Consider the following 24,269-nt stretch of genomic DNA (forward strand, 5'->3'; position numbering starts at 1 on the left):
ACACATCACACAATCAGAGGAACTAGTGTTGACATGTGGTTTTACTTTTAAGATAAGTAGGGGATATTGGATGTAGATATTAAACAGGCATTTTGAAAGCTGTCTATTGTCCATTGAGATGTCATTATCAGTGGCAGTCTATGGCAAGAAGGGTCTTATTGTAGCTACTGGTAGGCCAGAAAGTCTGTTGTCATCTATTGATGAGGACGAAGTAAAGTAAGAAACAGAAAATGAAAGTGAGTGAAAAACAGAACTATTGGAAGAAGACGACCTCATTTTTTGTATTTTTATTGGTTGTGCACAAAACTACTTAGATGTTATAAATAAAACAACAGGTCATAAACGTAGTTTGCAATGCTCACATTAAGTTGGATGATAACACATGATGTTTGCCATTTAATAGGATGAGAGAATCAGTCACTTGATGGGATGATGTAAAGCCCATGGGATAGGATGATATTAACTGAGTGATAACAGGCGTTTAACACAAGTGATACTGGTCATCTGATAGGATGATAACAGCCATTAAATGGGGTGATAGCTGGTAGTCAAAGGAGGGATAACGATTACAAAGACCTGATGTTTTTCTTTGTCTTCTGCAGGGCTCAACAAAATCCTCAAAGAGCATGGAGTCACGGCGCAGACCATCAAGGTAGATCCTCTCCTCCTTTCTCATTTCCTGTATCATCTTGTTGTTGAGTCCTCTCCTCCTCCTCCTTTCCTTACTTTTGTCCTGTCTCCTCCAGTTTCTGCCTCCTCTCCTTCACATTTCCCATAAAAGGCCTCATTTGTATTGTTTTGTTCGTACTTGCAGAATTATTTTAAGAACTAATCTCAGCTGTTTTGTCCAGAAGTTCAGATGTGTAATGTAGGAGGTGAAATAAATATTAAGCTAAGCTTCACCCGTCCTCTGTGACATTCAGCGTGAGATGTGAAGAATTAGAAACGTTTAGATGTAAGATGATATTGGCTGGTTTTACTGGGGGAATTAGTGCAGCAACATGCCCTGCTGTTGAACTGGACCTCACACTGTTTTGTTGGACACAAAGATATTTGGTGTCAGCCCCTCTCACCTCGGTCCTTAGGGAGTCACAGATGTTGTCAGTTGTGTAATTAACATGTTAAAGTTGACACCACAATAGTTCATGTTGATGTGCTGTGTGGGCAGTTTGGCTCCTCTTCAGCAAATCAAAGAGTTGATATAAAGTTGTAAAAACATCTGGTACATCATCAGTTTTAGGAGCACATGCAGAGTGCGTGTGAGTTCAGTCACTGTGCAGATTACACTAGATTTACATCCATATAAAGGAAAAATCGGAGTATTTTCATACGGGCATAACGGCGCAGTCATGATGGTTTCCTCTTATGTAATAATCTGGCTTAACAAAAGTATCCAATTACACTGGACAGACTTATTTACATTCCTATAAAGCCAGATACTTTTATATGTATCAACTCACTAACAAACATGTATGAATACAACGTTAATATATCAGAATTAGTTCTAAAAAATTGGCATCTTGTGACATAGTTATCACTGTTCCTTGATGCCCCATTGTGGTTTGCAAATATTGATAATATCTAAAATTTAATTCATGTCACTGTTACAGTGTTCTTACAAATGCAGACTTGCTATTTGACATGCTGCTTGTAATAACGAGCTGCGCACAGGTTACCGCATGTCCTTTATCCTTGTACCAAACGAATTATCTTTGAACCAGTGGCTCAAAGTTTATATTTTCTTTACACTCATTTATGTCTTGGCCTCTTGGGGCAGCATAACAAACGTTTGCACGTAACAACCTTCCAATGTTAAGCTGGTAAATTTCATCAGCTAACAGCATCCATAATGGGTTAATCAGTGCCTTTTTTGTTACAGAAAACAGCTGCTGGCCCGACTAATATCAAGATTGTTGGAAAACCAAAACAAGCTAAAATAGGCTAAAAGTTGTAAAAACAGCCTCAAAGATGTGAGAAAATATATCTTAAGCAAAACATGTTGTTGTTGATGGCTTTTATTGCAAAGAAATATCAGATGAGATTTTTCTTTCATGGCCTATTGTCTCAGGTTTCTTGATAAAACATTCCTGGGTCATAGTTGGTGTTTGTCCAAAAGCACAGATGAGATCACTGCAGCGCTCAAATTGAGCGTGTGGAGATGCGTCATTTGTCAAACGCAGATATGCTGAAAAGGAGCAATCACTTCATCTCTTAGCTGATGAGAGGCAGGTTGGCATGCAGCCGCTCAGCGCGTGCTGGTGCATCTGGACTAGGACCAAACCACAGGTCTGCACCGAGCAGCAAAAGACATACTTATGCAGAGACACAAGGGGAAATGGAATAGTAAGAAAGAATGACGGCATGCTGTATATTCATCTTTGCGAATCACAAAGTAAAAGACTTCTTCTTCTGAACAGCTGAAGGATAAGACATCAGACAGACATGTGTGAAATATCAATGTCTCCCCTATGTTTAGTGATGAATAATTTCCAGTAAGCATGCTTTGACTGGGTCCAGATGTACAGTGCAAAGAATGTTACAGTATTTGTATAGTAAAGCTGGCGAGATCCTCTCTCCCAGACATATGAGCAATTTCCTCAGAGGCTGCTCACAGCTGACAAATGTGGGAAATATGCTGCAGTCTGGGTCTGGACACCTCTCACTTAACCTTTTCATCTCATTCTTCATGTTCACTCAATTTGCTCCTCCATGGTGTCTGTGGACGTTTTCTGCAAAGGCAAAAAGAGGCATTAAAGCAGCAGGTCATATGATAATGAAAAAATGTCACTATTGTAAGGTGAGGTTGTGCCTGTAAAGGTGTCGGCAAGTAGCCAGTTAGCTTAGCTCATCTCTGTCTCTTAGAACGTAGCCTGGAAACAAAACAACAAGGTGTGGTTTTATGCACCATCATGGGCTGCAGTATTTCTTGGTAGTAGACTTTCTTCTAGACTGATCCTTTTCATCCAAGCCTCTGTTATCACCTCCTGTTTTAACTTGATCTGAGAAAATAGTCTCCGGTAGAAAAAGACCTCCTACCTATCATCAGGTGCACACGTTCTCTTATCTCTGCGGCAGTATCTTTATTATCGGGTGTTTTCATCTGATTCTCACATTCTTCAACCGCGTTCCTCTCAGAGTGCCAAAGTCAACATGATGTGTTTAATGCAGTGTGGAGAGTTTACATTTGAGAGGCAAGCTCAAGCCCAGCAAGGATTCTGTGATGTCATTGTGGATTTGGTATTAATATGGTGTATAACCCTGGCCATATTAGGGTATTTATTCCTTCTGGGCTTGGAGAAAGAACGTTGTGTTCAAGTGGATCTGAAAAGCACTGCTAAGAACGATCAGGCTGTTTTCAGATGAAGTAAGCGGCCACATATTTTTCTGCTTTTGGGGGTTAAAGTACAGCCAAACCTGGGATTTGGGGAAATATGACGATGTCTTCTGATGTCTCAGATGCAAAGATGTTAGAAATGTTTATTACCCCAAAGGCACAGCTTCACTGGTCATGGTGGACATGACCAATCTGTCTGTTTTTGACAGACAGAAATCTCCATATCAAAAAAAGCATAGCTCACTAGATTCAGTCTGACTGCCTTGTTGGTTGCTATGGTGAAAGTAAAAACAATTTATCTGGCCTGCTAAACACAAGCATGTGAGTATAACTCACATGTACTCCATAACTTCTGGGTATTAATCACCTTTTTACATCTATCTTCGCTTCACTGGTCTACATCAGTTATGTTGTGCAGTGGGGTCACTCACAGTCAGCATACCTCTCCATTTCTCTGCAGGAGTGTGAGTCTGCTGCAGGCCCTGGAGGAGAACTACGAGCTGGACCTGGTCTACATCACAGAGAGGATCATCTCTGTCTCCTTCCCCGCCAGTGTGGAGGAGCAGAGCTATGCCGCCAACCTGAGGGAGGTCGCCTCCATGCTGCGCTCCAAACACGGCCCAAACTACTTGGTAAATCACTCACTTACAGTTGCAAGTTTAGGTGAATGAGTGATTCCAGCTTTTCAGATCAGCCCATCATTAGCTGGTTTCCTTCTGTTCTGCAAGCTGTCAACTACTCTTATTCTCTCTTTTTCTAATGATAGCTAGTGTCAGATGCTAGTAACTCTCTGCTATATTGGAGTCACTTTTTTCAAACACAAGTCAAAAATGTAAGATTACAATAAGTAGCAGCAAGCATGGTTACACAGTATTTTAATCAGTGTCAGTGCTAATCTGACAAAAAAGCAGGTGTGCTAATGGTGCTGATGTATAATGAGTGTTTTATTATTTCGTTCCGCTCAGCTCTTCAACCTCAGTGAGAAGCGCTATGACATCAACCAGCTTAATCCAAAGGTAAACAGCAGGATCTCTCCTCTCCTCCCATGTTTTAAGAGCACCTGTCTAATCCACTGTCTCCCTCCTCCCCTCTCAGGTGTTGGACTTCGGCTGGCCGGACCACCACGCTCCAGCCCTGGACAAAATCTGCAGCATCTGCAAGGCCATGGACACGTGGCTGAGTGCAGACAGCCACAACGTGGTGGTCATACACAACAAGGTGAGAGGGAAAGATGAAAGGATGCTGTGAGACAGGAGCACGTCTCTCCGGACAGTAGATGGTGCTCTCAGGCTCTTCTCAGGACCCCCACCTCCCCCGGAGGCTGCAGCTGTTTTTGTATGTGTGCGCCTGTAATGGTGTTCTTCCTGAGTGAAACACTGACATTCAGGGAGGAGTGTTTGTGTGTGTGTGTGTGTCTCTTTGTGTGCTTGTTTGGGTTGGGTTGAGCTAGATGAGGGTTAGGGAAACACAAATTAGGGTGTTAAGGCACGATAGTCATCATGGCTGCTTAGGTTTGTTTACCTTTTTACCCTTAACAATACCATAAAAACTGAATTGACCAGTATTTTCCTGTTGTTGCCTAAACGTACTTGTGGCAAGCCACAGTCCTCTGGCTCCTGAGTATGCTGACACAAACCATAAAATGTGTATCCAAATAGAACTACTATGCCGATGTCCCAAATGTAATACCTAATCATTTTCACGTTAGCCCAGCAGTGTTCCTCACTGTATTTTGCAACGTGGGATCCTAAAGCTCTGCGCCTCATTCCAGCATGTTCCCACAGGGAGGTCACAAACAACCCGGCTGCTATAACAACTGCTGTTATTTTTTTTCTGGGAGTTGAGTAACACAGCTCATGAGCATGTGGGCTTGGAAGTTGTGGTGGTCACTAAGGAAGCAGGTCGGGTAGGGTTTCCACGTATCAACAAATCATTTCCACTGGGCTTCACACTGTAACTGCAGCCGTGATATTTATAATGCAGAACACACTTATCCTTTACGATGAGCCTGGCTTTAAAGATAGACGCTTAGACGTGGGAAGTGATTGCAGTATTACACAGGGCTTAGATAACACAGCACATATGTACTGTTCTTTAGATGTGTTTACATTGACATTTTATGTCTCCAGGTCAGAGCAGTGGTCTGAGTTACTTCATTTTTTTATTTTATTTTATTTATTTTATTGTCAAATACAGACAAAGAAGACATTTCACAGGAATATCTAAAAGGATAACAAGATGTCATTTTACATCTCTAAGGACATCACAATGTTGAGTCAGCTTTGTATCATTAGAAAATACTTAGTATGTGTAAATAAACAATGTCTCCCCTCCCTCTACGCTGCCTGCTCTCAGAGCTCACCTTCTCGTGACCAGTGGACTCTGTAGCTCCTGCTAAAACCTTACCCCAGTGTTTTCACAAGCTTGTCACAAATTTCATGGCTCAATACTTGACTCTCAGGGCTACTTATACAAGCAGAAGACAGCATAGAGAAATTAGGCAAAGGTACAAAGAAAGAGACCGACAAATGTGAGAGTCACACGCTGGCAGCTGGTAAGGAGAGCGGTGCAGAGCTGGCCTGCAGCAGGCAGGGATAGCTGAAGGAGTCGCTGTCTGACAGTGGTAGTGTCTTTTGGATGAAGTTGCACAAAATCATTAAATTCATCATAGGAAAAAGACCAATAGACAGAGGAGTGTTGGATACAAACATCGTGATCACTCAGATAGCTTCACCAGGTTGACTGGGGCCCCCCATAAACTCCTCTTATTACTTGCTGTTGCTTTACAGAGGTCCACTAAGCAGAAGCCCCTCCTCTCTGTTTTCTCTGGCCGTGAAGCACCAAATTCCAATGAATTCCTTAATGTTCTGCAGACAATCAGCTTTTGAGTTATTAATTCCCTCTTATATGATTTCAAATGTCTTTTCTATACATATGAGTAAATTGACTGCCTCGTGAAGGTATAACACTGTACGGTGGTAACTCCAACAATTTTACACATTACTGCAGTTTACTAGTCATGTTGAGTTCTCAGCTTGTATAATGTTTTCTGTGACTCTGGGGGGTAAGTGTTTTCTCAGCTTGGACCCTGTTGTGAACTGCAGGCATGGAATTTAAAAAAAAAAAGTTTTGACACTATGGTACTAAACAATGCTAAAAGACTGAAAAGACCAGATTTAATGGATTTAATGATATATTGCTTATTTCACATGGCTCCTACGTTTTTCTATAGTCAGTGCTTAAATAACATCCACAACAACACTATTGTTTGCATGTTAACCTAAAAGTAGCTTACTCCTGCTTGACTGGTGTCTTTTCAGGGTAACCGCGGCAGAACTGGAGTGGTGGTGGCAGCCTACATGCATTACAGCAACATATCTGCCAGGTAAGTCTATGATCCTGACTGTAGCTGAATGAGTTGCATGCTGCACACTTTGAAAGGCAGACAGTGAAGGAGAGAGAGAGAGAGAGAGAGAGAGAGAGAGATGGACATAAAGATGGAATCTGGGATTTTCTAGAGCCAGAATACTGCAAGACAGAGATGAAAGATAACAGCGAGCAGACATCAGACGGAGAGCATTGTTTGTCATAAGACTGAGGAAAAGGAAAGGTGCACTTGAGAAATCCAGAGAAAAGTGTTTGATATAATTACAAGCAGAAAGGAATGAGTTATCTCTAATAGTCGCTGTATCGCAAGACTCAAATTATGTGACCTCTTTTTTTGTTTATTTTTATTGGATTTGTTTCCAGATAGGACCAAATAGAATGGCATTCTGTTACAGAAACAATCAGAGGGAGCGCATGACTTCCTGTTGTTTTGAAAGCAGCTCTGATTGGCCAGGAACAGCACTATTACTTGAATATAGATTATGCAGAAGTAACAGGCTGTAGGTGCATGCTGGACACACGTTGAAAATTCTCCTCACTATATAATAGACTAGAAATACTTAAAAAACACGCCTGTAGAATGTGTCAAAGTGTTGATGCAGAGTCTATGTTGATGTTGATGTTTTTACGAACCTCTGTTTTTGTGGAATGCAGTGCTGACCAGGCTTTGGACAGGTTTGCCATGAAGCGTTTCTACGAAGACAAAGTGCTTCCTGTGGGTCAGCCGTCTCAGAAAAGGTCAGTCCTCCCTCTCTTAGCCTTGTTTTTAGTTTAACCCCACAGTGAACTCCCTCACACAGAAAGCTGTCTGTTTTATGAACCGAAACGTTTTAAAGCTGCTTTAATTGATTTCTTGGCCTCTAGGGGGCAGTCAAACAAACTGTTTATATATTCAGCAGACCCTGCGTTAACCTGTACTTTGAATTTATGTAGAGAAAAAAACAAAGCCATGAAACCTTTATTTCAGCTTCTGCAAGGTCAAAGTCAAATCCTGTGTGTCTTTGTTTTTGTCAACGCAGGATAATATGCTCATCCCTTTACTTGTTATTTGAGAGAAGGGGTCAAAGAGAAGCAGCCCTTTATTCCTCTCCTCTCCTGTTTCTTTGTGCACACTCAGATATGTGGAGTACTTCAGCGGCCTGCTGTCCGGACACATCAAGATTAACAACAAACCCCTGTTCCTTCATCACGTCATCATGCACGGCATCCCCAACTTTGAGTCCAAGGGAGGTGAGTGTCATACACAAATATCCACTCACCACTAAACATTTTTACACACTTCATTTGTTTTTGTTTTTTTTAAATTGTGTTCTAGGTTGTCGTCCTTTTCTGAAAATCTACCAGGCTATGCAGCCCGTCTACACATCTGGGATCTAGTAAGTCTTAAAACACACTCATGCTCAAATACTTTTACAAGATTCCAGGGATAGCGAGCTCGTAATGGCTCAATAATAAAAACCCTGACTTTCCTTTATAGCCTCTCCCCTAACTCCCCTGCCCCCTGATATACATGCACATCACCCCTCTCACCAGTTTACACTCCAAGCTTGGCTCACATTATTGTATTTAGCTAGCCTCCCCAGCTGCCGGCTCTTGTTTCTCTACTTTAGATCCCGTAATCACATATAGTGTTTTTTGTGACTGGAGAGCCAATGAAACCGGCACATAGGCATGTGAGTGGACGCCTGGAGAGTTTTCCTGCCAGAGGACCCTGCTGGTTCCCAGGCCAGACAGGAAACAATGGATTCTATGGCTTCTGCTGTTGTTTTGAGAAGAGGGGAGGCCCCCATTTACATTGTTTTACAAGGGTGACAGTTCAGATGTAGTTTCCATAGTTTAGTTTTACACCTGAAAAGTGCAATACTCACATTTTTTGTTTTTTTTTTAACTTTTCTTTTATTAAAAGGTCATTTCACCTGGCTTTAGTTTGATTTCACAATGCATCTTGATGTAACACACCCTAAATAGTCTACTGTCCATGGACGCTATTTTTTTTTTTTTTTCAAGTCAAGTCAGCTTTATTGTCAACTCTGCTATATGTGCTGAACATACAGAGAATCGAAATTGCGTTACTCTTCACTCCGCAACATATAACATGTAACTAAAAACTAAAGATAAATATAAAGTGTAAAAAAATGTACCTACAATGAGGCACACACAAAATACAAGGCACATAATGAAGGCACAATGCAGTAAGAGTGCAAAAGATGTATAGTGCAGGTCAGTGCAGTTGGCATAATATAAACAGGAATGGTTTAACTTATAACAGCTTATTGAGACTGGTATGAGAGTGCAAAAGATGCAATGGTGCAAGTCAGTGCAGTTGGCATAATGTAACAGTCCAGGAATAGTTTTTTATACCAATACAACTTCTTAATCCTCAAAGCAGCTGAATGACATATCTATAATTTAATAATAATTTTATTATAACTTAATAAACTTATTTTTCCACTGTTTTGGTCTCTACCTTAATTTTTGGTGCTCTAACTGGTGCCTGCTGTGTTATTTTGTTGTTTGTGAAGATACTCACTGCCATTAAGTTGTTAAGAGTGGAATATTAGGGTCAGAAAACCAAAGCAATGAACTGAATTAGGATAAACTGCTACATAGATCTGACAGCAACAGTTGAATGTATGTTTTTTTTTTACTCCAGGCATCATTGCAGTCATTACTTCCACTCCTGTTTTTGTACATCTGCTCAACATTATTTCTGTGAATGCTAATCGTTGTTCATTTGCAAAGAACTATACTATAAACACAACAAGTGTGAACTGTTCATGCACATACATTTCCAAGCTGTCAACCCATTAAGGCCCCAAATCACATTTTCTCCCCTCTTTCTCTCACATGCTCCCTATTAGCACTCACTACCCCTTTGATCCTACTCTCCCACTTAGACAATCATGTAGACACTAATACCCAAAATTAGCCCAACGCTGCACTGCGGTGCTCTGAGATGGCCACTCAGGAGCAAATAGGGGATTGTTAGTAGGTCATGTGCACATGGTTATATCCAGGCAAGCAACATCAAAAGAAAATACGTAATGCTGGATTTCCTGGGTTAATTTCCACAGCAGAATTATATTGTCTCCTAACATGCAGTGTTTTTTTTTTTTAATTCTCTGCAGTAACGTTCAGGGCGACAGCCAGACCAGCATCTGCATCACCATCGAACCTGGACTCCTTCTGAAGGGAGACATTCTGGTAAGAACAGCTGAGTCATGCTGCCCTAAGACCTCAGTACAACTGGAAGCTCCACACTTCACTGTGTGAACATGAAAGTGTGAAGCCATTAACATGGAATGAAGTTTATTAATAAACAAATGGAAAGCAAGAGTTGGCATGTCAGTGAGAACAGCTGCAGAGATGTTGAGAGGATGCTCTGACTTTTTTATTGTTCAAATGTAATGAAGGAATCCTGTTGGTTTTTCCAATCTGACGCTGTGTGTATGTACTGTATGCTTGTGTGTTGCAGTTTATAGTGACCATTCACAAAAGAAATGGGGCTGTAAAAGACAGTTGGACCAGCTCCTATAGCTCAGTTTATAGACCCTCATTAGCACACAATATGTTGCTAGAAACTATGACGTCAAAGTGGCAGAGTGCTTCCTTTCCTACATGATTTGGGGATATAAAAGGCACTATTATAGGATGACATGTTTATTTAAAAAGGAAGTTTTGTAGCATTTTTGTTGTATTCAGGAGAAAAAAGTAACACCTGTGAGAGCCTTATTTTTGCTTGTGGAAGAAGTGCACACATCAGCACAGTGTCTGCTTCTGCTGTCATTTGGGCCATAATGTTATCAATGAGAAGTCCCCAGGGCTCATAATTTCAGCATAGAGAACTTAAAAGAGAGCACTTACTCTGCGCTCGGGGCCATTCCAGTTTTGGAAGCTCATCCTTTATTTAAGACAGACTAATGGATTCTGCTGGATGCATCATCTGCTTGTTGATGCTTGTTATTATGCAGATAACAGGGGAAATTAGAAGTGTGGACTTATGCTCAAACTGTGAGAGACAGTTTGTGATGGGATGTGTTCTGAGAGCTCTGGATTATATGGACCATAAAATTACTAATTGTAGAATGGGTAGATAATTGCACAGAGACATCTTTATACACATGTTTAAAATTCTTCAGGTTTTGATTGGTTAGTCTCTCATTGGTCACAAAGTTATTTCAAAGTTGTGAATGTTGTTATAAATCACTAATATTACACCAACAGAGACTACTAAACCAGCAGGAATGGTGGCCTTTCCAATGACCATTGAATGCATCATGTGTGACTGCAGAACCAAGACTAAAAAACTAAAGTTGGATATTAAGTTGCATAAAATTAAAAGTTGAATTTGTGAGTCACGTGCCTCCATTTGCCCTGTTGTTTTCAGCCTTTATGCTAAGCTATGCTTGCTGTAGCTTTATCTTCTTCTTCAAATGGCAACGTTAAATGACCTATTCACATTAAAGACAGAACAACAGGTTAAAGCCTCTGCGTGTAAATGAAAATGTGTTACAGCTTTAAAGGCAACACGTAAGCTTACAGTTAATGTTTTCCTCCTTCTGTTTTTTTTTCTAATGAAAGCTGGCTCTCCAGCATTGTTTTCCTCATGTAATGGACTCCTCAGTGGGAGGTTTACCATATCCCAAAAAGCTGTGCAAAGCCACAGGATATTTTACTTCCTCAGTCCTTTCTGTGCTTGTGTAGATTTAGGAATCTTTTTTAGTCTGAACTCCACACAAAGACAGTCACAGCTTTTAGTTTCCTTTCTCTTCAATGGTCAATTCTATGTACATATGTGGCAGCAATGTATGTGGCAGTTTGTCAAAAGAAACCATAGAAAGTTTGGAAACGCTCACTGCTATTGTACGAGTAGGTTTTTTTTTTATAGCCACAGTTTCTGCATGTTGTTTGGGTTTAGGTCGATATTCCTGCAGTAACTGGAAATGTGAGGTTCTTGTTAAAAAATAAAAAAAAGTTCCAGGCTGCCCATCAGGAAACAGCAGGAGGGAGAGAGCAGGTTTTCCTGTGTGTGGTTTTAGTGTTGCACTTAACATAGCTGCTGGGAATCAAGCTTGCATGTCAGTGGCTTGTGTTTCCTAAATATCACTCTATGTTTATATCATGTTATCATGTTGTGTGTTTATCAGCTCTAAAATCAGTTCTTATATATGGCTAGACAAACACATACAACCAATGTATTTTCAAAAAGACATTTGTCCTCCCCAGATCCAGCCTTTTTAGCAGCCCTGTTTGAGGGATCTAATCTGCTGTTTTCCACCTTCTAGCTCAAATGCTACCACAAACGCTACCGCAGCCCATGTCGAGACGTGATATTCAGGGTGCAGTTTCACACATGCGCTGTTCACGACCTGGGGATCGTCTTTGGAAAAGACGAGCTGGATGAAACATTCAAAGGTAAGAGATTTGGAGGTAAAAGTGGACAGAGACCCTTCATCTTTTATCAGGGCTTTTATTGTGAAATATTTGCAGCCATACTGTGAGCTGTGTCCCTCTCTGGGCTCCAGCCTTCAGAGGAAGACCTGCTAATGAAGCAACTAGTGGATCCTCCAGTAGCCAGAATATTCCAAGATTCTTTCTGCACCAGTGACTGTGGGATTTGTTTTCAGTTGTTGTTGAATCGTTCAATACTTGATGCTGACTGGTCCATCAAAGCATTCCATGGTGTGCTAAAGAGCACATTGCTGCTGTGCAGAACTGACTGCTGCACTTGACACTGTTGGGCATTAACCAGGGGGAGCACAACTAATTTACTAAAGAAGTCGAAAATTATTCCAATATTTAGTACGGTAAGTAGCCACATGATAACCAGGGTAATGTCCAGTGACCCAGTAATTATAGTGAAAAGGATGCAGACCCCTGAACTGAGACACAGCTTCCACTATATTCATACTGTGATATGAAAACACTCAGAAATTATTCAAGATTGAATTAATAATCACTGTCCTGTCTCTTTCCTTTGTGCAGATGACAGGTTTCCAGAATATGGAAAAGTTGAGTTTATCTTCTCCTTTGGACCAGAGAAAATCCATGGTAAGGATCAATATGTTGAGACTTATGGCTGGCCATTTTCCATGCATTGTATTTCACCATCACACTCATGTGTAGCACACTACCATTAAGTAGTAAAAATAAAACTCTAAGCCTTTTTCTCTATGAAATCCAACAGAAAAAAACTGATTTTTTTGGTGGTTTTGGTAGTAAGATATAAAGACATTCACATTTTCTGCTCTGTCTCTTTGTACTTCTGGTCAAGGTATGGATCACCTGGAGAACGGGCCCAGCGTCTCGGTGGACTACAACACACAAGATCCCCTGATCCGCTGGGACTCATACGAAAACTTCAATCAGACCTGTGAGGACACCACAGACGGTGAGAACAGTAGCATTAGAGAATATTTGCCCAGCTGCCTTTTAGGCTTCTTTACTGAGGTTAATATAAAATCACTTTCTTACAATTTTCATGAAATAATTTTGACACTCATCAGTATGAGTGAACAAACTGTGCTTTTAGGGAACCTTGTGAACTTCAAGGTGAGCGGTCACTATACATCAACGTTACATATTCTCTACATGTGACTGTGGAAATGCATTTTATGTGTCAGACAGGAAGTCGGACAGTATTTTAGTCACACACAGATGCACACACAGACAGCATGTAACCATGGTGACCTCTCCAACAAGGCGGTATTTGTGCTTCTTTGTGACACAGTACACAGATTCAGACTTTTTTTATTTACACTTTCATCTCTTTAACGCTGCCACATGACGGGGTCACACTGAGGTCACACAAGTTCAAGCAGAGTGTGTTGTGTATGCAGATGTGGATGCTTATATTTATAGATCATACAGTGTTGTTTGGTTACTTAGTGAATCAGTTGAAATTTTATCATTAGCTGCGTCCATGTATTGAAACAACCTGCGTAACAGTTTTTTCACACCACCCGAGATGCAAGCTTTATTTTGAAAGGGTGGGGCGGCACCAGCACCACTGAATTCATTTGTGGTGAAATTATCACCACAGAGAAGCTAAAGGGCCCATGGGACCCGACTCTATTGCTTTCCAGAGGACGGTGCGAGACATTCTTGGGTCAGCCACAGGCATGGACAGAGCTGTGCTTTTGAGGGAGCGGTGGTGACTCTGTGACCAAAGTGCTGCTTTCCACACCACCCAAAAAAGGAAGCAATGCTATGTTCGTAGCAGTAGCAGGGAGGCAGCTGATTTTCCTGCAATAGGACTATACTTGTTAGCAAGGTCTGATTTGTTTACTTGAATATTTTGTCCTATAGGGAAGAAAAGTTAACATTTATAGCTAATATTGATGCCATACATGGCAGTGGAATTATCATTAGTTCATATATTAGTTATTACAGTTGTCTTTCCTGTGTGATCCAACATTAATTATACACTATACCACAGGGGTTATTGCACATTATTGGTATTGACATTATCAGTTAATAATTTTGTGTAAATATACACATACAGTAATGTCATAACTAATGCAGCACAGTGATTGGCTTGCAGTTCTTGCACTAATCTGTATGTGGCTGCCACTACACTTGTAGTTTTTGTGTAATTAGTTTGCCAAGAAAGGAAAACACACTACAATCAGTTTGATATGATGATATGATGATGTTTGAAAATACCAGTTCACAAGTAAAAGTGAAACAGCTACACTATTGCCACAGTAAAGTGGTCAATAGGTCACAGTATAGTATTCTCGTGCTACCCATGCACTGCTGCACCCTGAAACTAAGAGAATTACTGTATTGTCCTATAGAATTTAAGGTAAATTGAGGTAAATTGAGGGTTATTCACTTATGCTCGTACATTTGTTAAAGCTCTATGGGGATTCACTCGCATGCAGCAGACACTGTACTTAAGTACTGTACATATACTGCTAAATATATATTGTACTTAAGCAAAGTACATAGGTAGATAGAATATATAGATAACTGGAAACAATGAGCTAATAGACAGCCAGGAATTAGAAAATATGCACAAACAGTTCCAAAAACAAAGAGTTACTTTGTTTACATATGTCTTAAGTACAGCGATCATTTTTCATTAAGTAACATTTGCAGACTTTTAGCAAGTTCAATTATTTTTGGTGGTGTTAAAAGTGACGAGTGTCTGCAGTTGAAGAACACAGGAACTTTTTTTAGGAACCTTGTGGCTATTTGACGTCCTTGATTCCATCCCCCTTCCCCCTCCATGCATGTTTTTATTGGGCTCCCAGATAGTCAAAGGTCAGAGGTGACTTGGCTTCTGTCTATCACCGCCCATAACGCGTATACCACACACACACTCAGTGGCAGCTTGAAATAGGCCCAGCTAAAATAGAAGAGGTGTAAGCCTCCTCTCATTCTGTTTCAGCATAGGTGAGTATGTATCTGTGTAAATTATCTGGGTCCAGCCTGGTCCAAGTTGGCTGCCTCCTTTTGCCTTTGGTCATCTGATGATGATGATCCGGTGTTCAAATATGAGTCTTGACTTTAATTAAAACATATGCAAAAATCCTCCCACAATCAGAAGCTCTCTTTTAGCTACTTGAGACTTGAAGTAGTCGATAAGACTTCAAGCGTGTCCCTCAATAGGCTTTTATGCTGTGCCTTTATTCCGCCAGCCAGTCAGACTGAGACATGCTGCATTCAGCCTTTAAAGAGACAGAAAAAAAGAACTCACCCAAAGAGTTTCCACTAAAGTGAAGTCTTTCCACTGTCATTTGGCTTCACGCATGTTAGTGCTGAAAAGCCAATTAGTTCCTCTGACAGGGTGGCTTTTAGAGCTGAGAGGGAAAACAGGACAGGATGTATATCTTTACAAGTGTTGAGAAAAACAATAGTTGTTTTTTGGTTTTGCAGTCCATGATGATCACAGCTGGGCCCATGTTTATCTGGGATCAACATTGGTTTAGTGTCATCTGTGAGCTGGTTCAAAGGATTAATGTTGTCTGTTATTCTGTTTATTCTTTCGAGAGCTACAGCTGCTCTGAGTTTGTTTAAAAGTGATTTTGTCATTACGACACCTTGCTGCATTATCAGAGAAAGCAACGTTCAAAACACCGACACATTCCACATTTTCAGCCAGCATCACTGCAAATGAATGCCTTTGGTGACAAATAGACAAGTCCATGCTGGATACAAACTTACAACAAGCATAGTGTGAGAGAAATAATGATGATGTCACAGTGTTTAACCTCTCTTTAATTCCTCTAACTGGCTGTTTTTAGTAGCAACAAGCTAAGAAGATAGCAGGTGTATTCTGGGTTTTGAGGTTTTATGGCCTTTTGGGCAAAGTGAACCACATTTTTAACGCAGCAAAATATCACTTTAATGAAAGCAAGAGGTTGTTTGTTGACATTTCAGCATATTTATGTTTCCATATTTGTCTCAGAGCTGTAATCACCAATTGAAAACTATATTTATATTAGATAATGCTGTGAGGAAGCATTATATAACTCAGCTGCACACTCATCTGATTGTAATCCCAGGGTACACAGCCTGATTATTTAATTTGTGTTCAAAGTGATTTAGGAGTATTGTGGTGTCACAATCATGAGACCGGTCAGAACATGGCCATAGAGGAAATGCTGTGTCACACAGCAGGGATACACACCAGGAGCAGATGTGCAGGAGACTCTGAGCGCTCAGCCTCTGCAGAGACAGTGATGGGTGGATCATATTTTTGTCAGTAGAGATATTGATAGTCGTTTTGTGGTGTGACAGGCGCGTTTGTTTACTATTCAGTCCTGGTGATTGACTCAGTTGGCCAACCCCACAGCATTTTTTAAATAACTGAAAGGAGAGTGGAGAGATAAAAACAAAATAAATCATGAGATACATTAGGAAGAGACTGATTTCACAAGAGAGAGAGAGGAAAAAATATAAAAATGTAATCAATCCTCAACAAAAAGCTTCATTGTTGCCCAACATTTGCTGTTTGGAGTTCTCTGATTCTGATTAACTGTATCAGGTTAACTGAGACTGTTTGTTATGTATCCAAAGTTATATAAACAGTATAACGTAATCTGGAAAAAGACTTTCAAAAAAGTATTTTTTCACTATATTCTAATAAGATTTTTAACATATTTGGTCATTTGGTGCAGCCTTTGGCCTTTTCTGTCTCAAACGGACACTTCACTTTCTCTCTCTTCTACTTTTAAAAGACCTTTTCACACTTCCCTCTCTCTCTCTCTCTCTGTCCTCTGAGGAGTTAAAGGCAGACTCCTCCACTCGACTGTGAAGCTCTTTTGTGCACACATTCACAGGAGGGGGAGTGACAGAGAATGTCAGTGTGGGTCTGTGCACGCTGCAGCCCAGCAAAGACAGTTTCCAAGATTTACATGGTGAATTTGCGTACAACGTTTCTTCGATTTCCCTTCGGCAGGATGCAGCTGAGGTCACTTTTTTCCCAAGGCTTTGATAGCTGTTGAAGATAGATGTCCAGTTTTCTTCTAATATAACGCAGGAGAGAAAAGTTGTGACAAATTCAGCATCTGACGTCCTTAAAAACATGTGAGTAGCATACTCAGTACCAAAGATCTGCTTCTGGAAATTATTTATTGACATCAAGTTGTTTATTATCGGACCTGGCCACATAGGGTTTCAGTTGTTAATGTTCCTTAGTGTTTTAACCACACTCTCAAAAATTACAGTTAGTTAGAGTTAGTAATGTTTGGAGGTTTAATGTTTTACTAATGTTTTTATCCAACACTGATAGAAAGTTGAGGTGCATTGCAGGTACATATGGTGACATATATCTGTCCTTCAGTGAAAATACTTTAAATAAAAATTACAACTTGCAGATAAGTCCATCATCACTGTGCTTAGCAAGTTAGTTGCTGTGTTTTGTGGCATGGTTATTAAAATGAAATCTTACTTCCTGGTTCGTCAGCGGTCAGTTTTATTGTAGTAATATTACCAGAGCTCAGCAAGTACTTCATTATGGGAACTCTGTAATGACCATGCCTCCAAAAAACAAATATCAGGCCTCAGTGTGCAAAGTCTTCAGATACTGTAACACATTCTAGAAACAAGGAACAGGTCAGGTGTCCTTGATTTCCCCCTGTAAGCATATTCTCTGATACCATAAAGTTACTGTTTATCCAGGTTCCAATAAGCATTTCCCTGACTTTGCCTGTGTCCCTACAGAAGTTATGAGTGGACCAGGCCTACCCTGTTGGGCATATGCACTAAATTCCTGTAGAAAGAGAGCTGGGCTTTAAATGGTTGAATTTAAGCCTGTATTTGTGAGCCACAGACAGAGGCGGGCCAGTTACCTAATCCTGGTGGAGATAGAAGTTGATGCAACTGAATGATATCACTGCTGAGACTGTGTTTGGGTCTGTATGGATGACTGAGATTCAAATGGTGCATTGGCCAGGTGAGCAGTAAATTACTACAGACAGTGAAATATTCCCATTACTAATTCTAAATGAATGCTTGTGTGGATAAATCAGAGAGAAGCGAATGGAACTACAAATTCCAGTCACATCCAGGAGCACCTGAATTTCAGAGAAAGTCAAAAATCACATGACTGTAACTTCTGCAACATTAATACACTAAATACTTACTCAATATTTACACTTGATTTACACTTGATTTGGTGAGGAAACTCTTCCTCACCAAGTAGTTGTTGTTGATGATGAAATGACATTTAACATATCTTATATGTTAATATCTTAATGTCATATCTTATATATCACATGTATCTTCATGGATTGATTTGAAAGGCCTCTAATGATATCAGCTGGCCTGAACATTCTTGAACTTTCCAGTGACTGCGACAACCTTTCCCAGATGCCACACAACCAGCTTCTTCCATAAGAATGGCATCTCATTGAAAGTCATTGTCAGGCTAGATGCAGAGGTGAAATGTCTGGCCCTCTGTGTTGGCAACAGGCTTCAATGCTATCAATCCCTCAGTCTGGTCTGAGGCTTTGGACGGATTAGGCTGCTTTGACTCCAAACTTTGCACTGCTCAGATTGCGTAACAGCCAAGACAGAAAAATAAAGGCCTTCTAAGATAAAGTGCATTGGACATAAAGTGCCTTGTGTTTTGGAGTGTCCCTATTTGGCCCCCGGCTGTCGGGCACTGTGACAGGGACCTCAGCTAGGCAACAAAAAGGGCATATGAACTTTTGCATGTAGCTTTCTTAACACATCTATATGTATTTTCAGCATTGACCTTGTTCTTGCAAGAAAAATGAAAATATATTTAACTTATTCAGAGAGAGAGGGAGGGGGAGGAGGGACTGCTAGGTCTGTCCCTTCTATAATGCATGGGAATGAATAAGTGGTCTGTTGCCTCTTTATGGATGCAGCTTTGCTCCAGCTGTTGGCCAGACTCTCCCACTGTTTCTTCTTTTTCTCCTCCTGCCTTCTTTGCACAGCTGATCTGGCTAAAAGTGCCACATTGAAGCCAGGACAAAATTAATCATGATCACTTTTCACAGGCTCCTCTCACAAGTCCATCTTTCATACATCCTTTATTGATAATTGATGTCATCGCACTGTAGTAGGAGGATGCTCAGCAGTCTCTTCATCACAGTTAACAGCATTTTCTTCATGCAGATGAGGTTTTTCTTTGTTTAATTCAGTTTAATTCATCCTCTTGTATTTGTTAGATTCTCAATACAGGTCCGGTTTACATTGGTTTACTCAACTCAGAAAGAGAGGATATAGAGTAGACCAACTGTTGCATGTCTCTATTGCATCTAATTTATTAGTGGTGCAGGACATCCTTCTGCATGGGTCACTTACATTACTGAATAGAGCCATTCTGAGCTCAAAGGCACAGGAGATGAACTTTAGGAGAAAAGACAGTTCGGCCTTAAAATCAACACTTTCATTTTGGATCCTATGGGAATACTGCAGCCTCTCCTCCCTTGTTATCATCTTACTTGCAAAGTCTGTTCATGCGCTCATGTTTCTTGGTCTTTGTCACAATAACACAATAACAACAGTATTCTTCTCTTCACATCAAACCATGCGGAAAAAATGTTAGCCAATACACTGCCAGTGACTGTAACATCATCATCAAAGAACCATCATCAATTTAGGACTCCTCCGGGGCTCATGATGGCACAATTGCCACCCAGATTTGGACCCTGATAGCATAGCCTCAGGTTTATTTATGTCTTCCTACTAACACAAAGCCAATGTGGGAGGGAATCCATGAAAGATCGTGCCCTTGTCGTTGCACTAAAAAAAGGACAGGATACTGGCATGAATAGGAATGGGATGAGCAGAGATGAGGGGGTAAAGTATGAATCTGTAGCCATGGATTGTGAATGAAAAGCAAACAGACAATGCGATGGCTGCAGCAACACCAAAACCTGTGAGCCCAAAACCTTGATATGAACCACAGTGACCTGTTTTTGAACCATTCCATCCATTGAAAACAATAGTCTCTGTATAATGCCTTTTTCTCTGTCATCAATTAGCCCTTGCAATCAGGTGCAAAAAAGTGGCTAGTGGTGGAATTACTGCTTGGTTCATTGGTCATGAGTGGCAGACCTGTGCTACAGAAACACCAACTGATAAAAGCCAGAGAACTCCATCTTCCTCAGTAGCAGCAGCCAAGTGGGACACTGGAAAGATCCAATAATCAGAATATTTGTTGCCTGAAGAACTCAACAGATTCTTCAGTTTAACCCACAATAGACTCATATTGATACCACCCTTATGTTAGGAAGTTATGGTCGGTAACAAGACCTGTTTGTGTCTGAAGTATTTACCAAGATGTTGATCAGAACAAGAGCTGACAATAGCAAGATCTGCGTTAAGTATAACGGCCTTGTGCAGAATGATGTGGTTTTGCAGTCTTTCCAGACTACAAAGACAGTTAGTCCATGAGAGCTTTTCTGCACCTCCAGAATGAGATAGCTACAGCCAGCTCATCAGACGCTCCCCTCATTTGGCCCTCTGGAGTTTCCCTTTGCAACCCTGCTGTTAACGGCCGCTGATGACTTTTCCTGAGGCACAGCCTCATCCAGAGTGAAACATAATGCTCTGCATGGATGAACTGTCTGCCTGATTTATAGCCCATGGTGTGTGTAGTTGATGGCAACACTTTTGTGTTTGTTTTTAGTAGTATTTGTGCTAAATATAGATACTACATCTGACCAGTAGACATAGCATTATGCAGTATGTTGTAGTGCCATTTGAAAACCTATATTAGCCTAATTAAAATGCATATTAATTAATGCTACTTCTTGGTTATCTTTGTAGTATAAATACCTGTAACCACAGCAGTGCTGGCCTGTTTGAACTTGTAATCAATATCCTTTTTCTGCTTGTTCCAAACCACCTTCCATTACCTCGTCCTTTATTTCCCAGTCCCAGGGAGTGTGCACTCACACACATTGATTCACAGCAATCTGTGATGTATATTTAATGCGCTGCAGGGTGAGTGTTCATTAAGATAGAACGAGTTCCTGTACTTACATTTGACGAAGCATTTTGTGGCTATTATTGTTGTCATCAGCTAAACTGTACTTAAATTGGCCAAACTTTCTCACAGTCAGCAAGCCACGAGCGTGACACATGCTTAATTTATCAGGTCAGCTTGGTAAGTCATTTGGTGACTATATATGTCAGTCATCACAAGTCAAATGAATCCAGCTCAGACCATGTAATAGCCTCTTGCGCAGATCATTTACAAGGACACCTTATTACTTTAATAGGTGTCCTTGAGCCCTGACGTACAGTAAAGGCATGCTTTGTTGCCAAATCAATAGTTCAGCCATTAACTTTCGCCAAATACGGAACCAGGATATACTTACATACTGTTACACAATCACATTACAGCTACTCTTTATTATTATCTGCGCTTTATTCTCCTGGGCTTCTTAAAAGTGTTTGCATTGCTGCATTATGAGGGGACACTCTCAAAGTGTTTCTTCTTTGCTTTTTATTAATGCCATGCTTGTGGCTCGAAGACATACACAAACATAGACCGCACATGTGTGTGTTTGTACTTTTAAGCTTGAGGGGAAACTATTTCCGATGTTAGGGGGTGATCTGTTGCCACAGGGGTCAGAGCTCAAAGTTCAGAGATGAAGGGGTCACGCCGTTGCACCATCTGGCCCACAGAACCTCTAAATATCTGACAGGACTTTCTAACTGCGACACTTAGCCTTCTAGACATGCCTGTAGTGCATGTCAGAAGACTTTGTGTTTATCTGCCTTCTTCCTAAACCTTTCTGTGTGAAGGGTTTCTTTGAAGAACGATGTAGCGACGTAATCAATTGGTCATTCCAGGCGGGTTGCACATGGTCCACTCTCTCCTGCTGTTGTATAATTAGTTCAGGCTATGAGGTTGAGATCGCACACATTCTCCTGTGACTAATGTGCTTGGGATCACGGAGCAAGTATTTACCTCCTAGGGAGTATGTAAAAACACTCTCACACACTCACAGTGTAGAATATCACACATGCGTTTTCTTATCAAATGAAGGAACACCTTCAAAAGGTTATTTGTAGAGGCTTATGTGGGTTCATTTCAACAAGATGAAAACAGCAGCAGACATAACACCACACACAGAAGCAGTCACAACATAAATAGTCCGACTAAAATAAAAAAAAAGGTGTAAAGTTACAGATTAGATTTCCTCTAGTACAAATGGGGATACTGCCAATCAGTCACATCGCCCCCCCCCCCCAAAGTGAAGACATGAGCTTGTTAAAGATGGCTGACTAAGCTGGGCTTTTATTTCATGCGAGTGTGGCACTGCTGGAATCTTTGCAGTCATTAAAGTCATCGGCATCACTGTGCGAGAGGCCAAAGGGAAGGATGTGGGGGAAAAATAGAGATTTAGACTGAGTATCTTTAAAATAAGCATGTGAGTTGAAAAGCTGGCTGAAGTCACGTGTTTTATTATCTGTCGGAATGACGCATGTGGTTGTCCTGGATCGTGGTGAATAGTGAAGTGAGTGTCCTGCATGCTAATGTGTACAGATGGTTAGGTGATATGAACTGCTCCACACACTGAAAGCTTTCAGAAAATAAGTTGTTTTGTTTGTTGCACATGAATTTTAGTACTTGCAAAGAGGGCAACAAGCTCTTTACTTTCTTTACACAGCTCAGATCAGCAGTGTTTTCTTTCTGTTTTCTCCATCTGCCTGCAGCAGGGTGGAGTTTTCTCCTTAGGTTGTTAAATGACTGTTGTTGGACGAAGTAGGTCTTTCCATTACATGAGTGTTTTCGACACCAGTGGACTGAAAGATGGGTATGTGTGTGGAGAAAGGGTTCTGTTATGACTGGATGCTGGGGATGCATTCAGTTTATAGCACGAATAAGTGTGATCAAGTGTCATCATGATTAAAACAGTTCTATTTTAGTAACACTCATGCCTCATAACAAGCTGCTCATCTACTAAGTGTGTGTGTTTGTGTCTGACCTAATGGGGCTGATGTCATTCTATCAAAGTCTACACTGTGGAATTCAGTGGCCTCTTTCCCCCCCACCTCTCACATACACCATCAAACAGGCTGTTGTGATAGACCTCCCACATAAGCACACACAGCGGTGCCAGCCTATAGACTAGAGCAAGTCACGGATCAGCCAGCAGCAGCAGCAGCTCTCTGGCCAGACAGTGGACTCTTCAGCACAGGGAGGAGGAGGAGGAGGAGGAGGAGGAACAGTAGCCAAAACCAACTCCCCCAACTCCTGCTGTAATCCTTCATGTCCCACCCCAGGGGCTCCTCCACAGGGCTTTTCCCAGCTTAGTTTGGGACTATCCACTGCTTACACAGGTAGGGGAACCTCCTCCTGTGGAGGTGTTTCTGGCATTTCCTTTGACTAGGCTTGTTTTGCAGTTTGCACAGTTGCTTGTTGAGTAGTTGTTGTTTTGTGAAGATGCCACACCAGATGGGCTGATCATCCTAAATGTGGGAGTCACATTTGGCCACAGGGCAGGTGATTATAAAGGTACTGAAATGGAGAAAGTGAGGACGGCTCTTATTTCACGACTTATTTCTATGTTTATCGCCAGGAGTGGTACATTAAAACTGTGTGTGTGTGTGCACTTATGTCAAGGGGAATGCATGCACAGCTTGATACTCACTTGATACCTTAGCAGTTTCACGAGCTATAAAAATATGTAATGATGACTTGATTTGGATCGTCCTATCTTACCACCCAAGGGGTAAAACAACACTGACTTCAGAGGAGAATCGACCCCTCTACCAAAAATCCAACGGGCCCTTATCCAATCAGTGTTTTTCCATGCATGTCGCTCGTCAATGCACCTAAAGTAAACTCACTAGTAACAGATTAGTAGTAGAAAACGTACTGTGATTTTTGGTGACCAAAAGCCACTAGACTTGTTTCCAGCTGCGCAGCCACTACAGTTTGTCGTTCCCTTGGCAAATTGCCTTGGGCCCGTCCAAGGAGACCTTGCAGTACCCGGCCTGTGCACGCCCACCAGCTCTATTACAGAGCCCCATATTCACTGAAGCTGAGATGGAGATATCTATAAGTTACAGAGGCACAGACAGCTTCTTTGTGCAGCTCCTTTTCCCA

The 24,269-nt window shown here is 41.1% G+C and overlaps 1 protein-coding gene across 11 annotated transcripts in view; it reads left to right on the forward strand.

Moving 5' to 3' along the window:
* tns1b (tensin 1b) overlaps positions 1-24,269 on the forward strand; it is a 134,043-nt gene that overhangs the window by 94,656 nt on the left and 15,118 nt on the right. For 9 of the 11 annotated variants that reach the window (XM_028393952.1, XM_028393956.1, XM_028393957.1 and 6 more), the window contains 12 exons: positions 603-652; positions 3,795-3,966; positions 4,300-4,350; positions 4,430-4,552; positions 6,655-6,719; positions 7,376-7,459; positions 7,839-7,951; positions 8,037-8,097; positions 9,850-9,925; positions 12,007-12,136; positions 12,707-12,772; positions 12,990-13,112. In XM_028393952.1, the coding sequence (XP_028249753.1) occupies positions 603-652; positions 3,795-3,966; positions 4,300-4,350; positions 4,430-4,552; positions 6,655-6,719; positions 7,376-7,459; positions 7,839-7,951; positions 8,037-8,097; positions 9,850-9,925; positions 12,007-12,136; positions 12,707-12,772; positions 12,990-13,112 (1,114 nt within the window). The remainder of the gene's footprint in view (positions 1-602; positions 653-3,794; positions 3,967-4,299; positions 4,351-4,429; positions 4,553-6,654; positions 6,720-7,375; positions 7,460-7,838; positions 7,952-8,036; positions 8,098-9,849; positions 9,926-12,006; positions 12,137-12,706; positions 12,773-12,989; positions 13,113-24,269) is intronic. The other 2 variants (XM_028393953.1, XM_028393962.1) reach the window with 1 other exon arrangement.

This window comes from Parambassis ranga, chromosome 21 (genome assembly GCF_900634625.1).
Source record: "Parambassis ranga chromosome 21, fParRan2.1, whole genome shotgun sequence".
NCBI lineage: Eukaryota > Metazoa > Chordata > Actinopteri > Ambassidae > Parambassis > Parambassis ranga.